We start from the raw sequence: 5236 nt of genomic DNA, 5'->3' as shown, positions 1-5236 counted from the left end.
ACGGAGGAAAACCGTAAATGAAAACTTTACAAACTGCTGCAGGGTCTGGACGTCACCGGTCACCACGCAGGGTTCAAAGTAACAGCCCCGCTCCCAGCCCCTCCACCCTCCCCTTCCCCAAAAAAGAAAGGAAAAAGAAACCCAATTCACATCAAGTTTACTGCACATCTGTTTTCTGTGTAGAGGCGAATCCGATATGAAAAGCATCCCACGTGGTGTCCTCCACCGGCGTTGGCCCCCAACCCTCCCCCAAAGAAAGGTTTAAAAACGTTTGTACAGACAGCCCGGTCCCCTCCCCACCCCTGAGCGCCAGCCAGGGTTAGAAAGGCAGGTTCGCCATGTTCCCAGGCCCGGGGATGTAACTCATCTGGCTGTCCAGGGAGACACTCCTCTGCCTCATCTGGTGCGTGACCATGAGGTTCTGCTGAGGCGGGGGCCCCATGAGAGAGCCCTGAGGTGACATCATGTGTCCTGTCTGAGCATACATCTCCCCCGACACAGACATGCTCCTCTGCTTGGCCTGCATCAGCATGAAATTCTGCTGGGCCATCAGGCTCTGCTGCGGAGACATCATGCCCTGGTGCATGCTGTTGCCCATCATGCCTTGCTGGGGCGGTATGCCTGTCCTGCCCAGCATGGGCACTTGTCCGGGATGGCACATGGGCATGCTGAGTCCCCTCTGCACGCCCTGCTGCCCGGGGAGGCTGGGGGCATTCATACCTGGCCGCACCGGGGGCTGGTCAGCCATCATGTTCTGCAGGTTCATGAGGTGGAGGTTGGAAGGCTGTGATTTGGGCGCTTGACTGTCGCTCTTGGGGAAATACTGCAAGGTGCTGCTTGGCTTCTCTGACGGGATGATCCTGGACAGGTCAAACTCGGGGATACCTGTGGGCGTGGGGCGGATGACCTCGCTGAGCTCGGGGTCGTTCAGCACCGACGCCACTCCGGGGAGCACGGGCGGGTAGGGCTCGCCGATCCGCGGAGGGATGTTCTTGCCCATCATGTGCTGCTGAGGGGGCATCTGTCCGGGCTGCTGGGAGGGAAGGTCCTCGGGCGGCAAGGGCATCCCCGGCGGGTAATGCTGCTGCATCCCAGGGCCACCTCCCCCGCCGGGGGCCATGGGCATGCCTCCGGCGGGAGACGGCATGGCGTTGTGGGGCTGCTGCATGCGGGGGAACACGAGCTGGTTGGAAGGAATCATCTGCGAACTGTTGGGCACAGGGACGCACTGCTGGTTCAACGAGTCCTGGGGGCCCGGGGGCAGCATCATGGGGTTCTGGGGGGGCACGCCCGTCCCCGGCGCACTCGGGTGCATAGGAATGTTGGAGCCCAGGGGGTTCGGGGAGGACATCATGGAGGCGGGGGGCGGTTCATGGGAGAGAGGTTGCTGACCAGGCAGGTTCATCCCCATGGGGCTCTGAGAGGATCCAGGCCCCACGGAGTTCAAGTGCAGTTGATTCGGCTGATTCCCCGTCACGCCTAAGGAGAGGGAAAAGAGAGGAGAGTTAACTCTGTCCACAGACCTCTCGGGGCTGCAAAACCCACACCCTGGAAGCCGAGCAATTCTGCTCAGAAAGCCCTGAGCGCGGAGCGTGGTGCCTAGCAAGCTGCTGCGAGACGAGCTTGCCAAGCACCGACGTCAGGAAGAAGTGCCCCTGACTCCAGGTCCCCAAGCCCGCAAGCAGCAGAGAGCTGTTCCAGCTTCATCCAGAGTCCCACGCGGGACCTGCAGCACCTTGCAGCCCACGGACTTTAGAGTCCCGGCTGGCTCTGCATGTTGGGACAGCCCTACACCATGATCTCAGCAGGGCTCTCGGCTGCCTGGAAGGCACTGAGGAGTGACCCTTCACCACTGCCTGCCTGCAGGGTTAGCCACCCGGCAAGCCCCTGTGACCACACCACCTCGAGCAGCGAGGAGAAAAAAAGCGGAAGCGTCGGCCGCCTGCCACAGGTGCTGTCCGGGAGGGAGGACCGTGCTCGTTGGTACAGCAGAGAGATCAGTGCCTGCGGAGGGCTTCGGGTTAGGAGGGAGCCAATGCATTTGCATGCCTGCGGTCAACCTAAGCGACTAACTCAGCAGCGAAAGAGTCAAAAAGTGGATTTTTCATTTTGAAAACTGCCAAAAATATTTATCAGACAAGCTTTAAACCCCTAAATCAAATGGTACAGCGTGCTGGAATTCCCCCTCGGGCTGGTCACCAAGTGACAAAAAACACTCATTTGCCTAGCTGTCCTCACCAGTGCCACCAGCTAGCGGAGTGTATCAGGCTGTCGCCTACTGAAATCAGAACAACTCCGCTACGACATAGGCTTGCCTGTGCAGGCACCTGGGCTCCACTCAAGGCACCAGACTCCCAAACCCTGTTCAGAGCGTCCCTGTCCCACAGGGACAAGAACGCAAGGTCTCTAAGCCGCAGACCCCTGCCTGCAAGTCCTGGCCCCGAGACAACTCCAGGAGCCATGAAAATCCAGGGCCAACGCATCCGCACAGGGCAAAGGGAGTTCCAGAAACTTCCAGAGCTCGTGGAAGAAGGGTGCCTCAAACGCCAGAGCAGACTGTTACGAACGAGGGCAAATTTAAGCTATTTGACATGGCAGTCGGTGGGAGGACACAGTTCCTAACGCTGCCTCCACCTGGTGCCTCGGGCCTGCTGGCAGCCACAAGACGGTCTCACCCCTCGCAAGCCCGGCCCCAGAAGTACGTACCCGACATGCTTCCAGGCGGGAGCATAGGCCTGTCCGGCAGCAGCTCGTCATCAGAGGTGGCGATGGTTTTGATGGCATTGTGGTAAAGCGGCGTGGAGCTGGGCATGGCATACTTGGACATCTGGGACATCATCAGCGAGAGGGGGTTCTGGGAGGGGGATGGATCTGGAGAGGAAGTAAAAGGCATGTTGGGATTCATGGTGCTAGAGGTGTTACTAGCTGGTGCGGAAGAGCTGCTCCGAGGCCCGGAAGGGAGAGAACCTGCAAGCAAGAGAGAGACCAGCTTAGTGCTGCCCGCACACCGTGGCTTGCGCCTGTCAGACAGCAACCCCGTCCCCTCCTTCCGATGGCAGTGACCAGAGGAGGCTACAAAACGCAGAGCTGGCACAGCCCAGCACCCTCCGGACTCCGAGGAGGCTCATGCGGAGACCCTGCTCCAGAACGGTGATGGACTGCCGCTTCAAACTGCCTCCGACTGCCTGGCACAGCCACATCTTTTACTGCCTGTATCACAGAGCACAAGCTGGGGTTGAAGTAAAAGCTGCTCTGTTCACCCTCCCATCCACCTGAAAAAGGCCCTGTTTGGACTCCTGGGAAAAAAGACTTGCTCCACGAGGCGTAAGGGCACGCACAGGCTCGGGCGTCTCCCCGCTCCCACAACAGCAGGCGGGCCAGAGAGAAACACTGTCCACACGCTCACCAAAACCGAGTGCACACGTGCACTCGCACACGAGACACCCGGCATACCCTGATCCAGTCCTCCCATCGAAGTAGACGAGTTCATGCTGAGCGTCTGCTTGCTCTGGTTGACTCCTGGGCTGGGCATGGTGGCTTTGGGAGACGGCACCCAACCGGGGGAAGGAACGGCCATAGAAGGGGACTTCAGGCGGCTTGGTGAGCCAGTTGGAGACCGGACGTTAAGAGAGGAGCTCATCACCTGGGGGGACTTGAGGGGTCCAGACTGGTTTGAAGGTGGCATGCTGACCATCTGCGAGGGCGTCTGGGGGGACTTGAGGTTGGCAGAGGGGGAGGTGACCAGTGGTGAGTGCACCTGGCTGAGGGTGGGAGACTTGAGGTGACCCATGCTGGGGGAGTTCATCTGGCTGATGTTGATGGTGAGGTCAGAGGGCCGGCGGCCCAGCCCCCGGGAAGGTGCTGGGTGCATGTTGGCCAGGTTGCCCCCTTGCGTGGGAGCGGGATTGGAGGCCGGAGGCAGAGGGATGTGGCTGAGCCTGGTGGTGCCACTGATGCTGCCAACGGGCATGGTGCCCTGCTCAGGGCTGAACATTTCTGAGCCACTGCCCATCTCCTGGGGCATGTTGGGGTAAGGCCCTTGCCCACTCGAGAAGCCTTGCTGTCCTTGGTTGGGGAACTGGGAGGGAATCATCATTTTCTGGGGTCCCCCCAGCATTGCACTGCCGTTGCCATTCTGAGCCCTCGCCCTGGCCAGCTCCTCAGGGCTCATGCCCTGGTGCGCCATCATGTCGGGGCCCCTCATCTTCTGTGACATCATCATCTGCTGCTGCGGGGTCATCTGGACATTGAGGTTCATGTTCATGTTCATGTTGACATTCATGTTCATGTTGAGGTTGCCAGGGCCCATGGGTGCGTCCATGTCCCGAAGGCCCGACTGACTCATAGGGGGGCTCAGCATCCCCCGAGTGCCTGCAAAATCCATTCCCATCGGGGCGCTGCTCAGGCTGTCCCCCGTTATCTGCCCAGCAAACATGGATGGATCCATCTGCCTGTGAGCCTGTATCATCCTCTCCATTTCCATGCCCTGGCTCATGGAGTTGCCAGACATCCCCATGGGCCTCTGCATTGCCACTGGGCGTTTCTCCATCAGCTGATGCCGCAGGATCTCCTCCCTGGCACGGGGATTCATGAACCTTTCGGGGTCCCCTTGCCCTGACGGGTAGGGCAGGGTGCCTTGCGGAAAGTTCCCAGGGCCTCCCATAGGAGGCATATCGTCGCTCCATCCCATGCCAGGCCTGACTGGCCTCTGCATGGCATTCATGGGCCCAAGAGCGTCCAAGGGCATGTTCTGCATCCCTCCAAAGCCAGAGACTCTCTGCATTTGATTCCCAGGGAACCGTGGCCCTGGGAAGGGTGGCCCTCCCCGCAGCTGCATGGGGTCCTGCACATCTATGGGTCCCCGCAGCTGGCTGCCCATCCCCGGTGGCCACTGCTCTCCAGGCTTGCTGTGGTAGGGCGGCGGGGGCCCACGCATCATCATGCTCCCCATCGACTGCGGGATCATGATCTCCTGCATGGGCCGGCCGTGGATGCTGATCTGCTCCTCTTTCCGTCGCTTTTCCTCATAGTACTCTTCCTGCAGCTTCCTCCAGGCCACTTGCTCCGGCGTCAGGCTGTCCTGGTTCAGCCGCTGCATCATCATGTTCATCTGCTGCCCCATGTCAGCGCCGGGGTGGTGGGGCACCTCGTGTTCCAGGCTGGGCCCACCAAGGCTCTGGGTCTGGGAGATCATGGACTGCAGAGGCTCTTCATACTTCTTCATGCTGGCGGGGGG

General features: G+C 60.3%; 1 protein-coding gene across 1 annotated transcript in view; it reads right to left on the bottom strand.

Moving 5' to 3' along the window:
- Positions 1-319: 319 nt before the first annotated feature.
- BCL9L (B-cell CLL/lymphoma 9-like) overlaps positions 320-5236 on the bottom strand; it is a gene marked incomplete at its 5' end in the record, with an annotated part of 6126 nt that continues 1209 nt past the window's right edge. The window contains 3 exons of the mRNA XM_010285972.1: positions 320-1479; positions 2707-2967; positions 3454-5236. The exon at positions 3454-5236 is cut by the window's right edge and continues 33 nt beyond it. Coding sequence (XP_010284274.1) covers positions 320-1479; positions 2707-2967; positions 3454-5236 — 3204 coding nt within the window. The remainder of the gene's footprint in view (positions 1480-2706; positions 2968-3453) is intronic.

Source organism: Phaethon lepturus, unplaced genomic scaffold (genome assembly GCF_000687285.1).
Source record: "Phaethon lepturus isolate BGI_N335 unplaced genomic scaffold, ASM68728v1 scaffold21994, whole genome shotgun sequence".
In the NCBI taxonomy this organism is placed as follows: domain Eukaryota; kingdom Metazoa; phylum Chordata; class Aves; order Phaethontiformes; family Phaethontidae; genus Phaethon; species Phaethon lepturus.
This window is presented reverse-complemented; position numbering and strand designations above follow the sequence as displayed.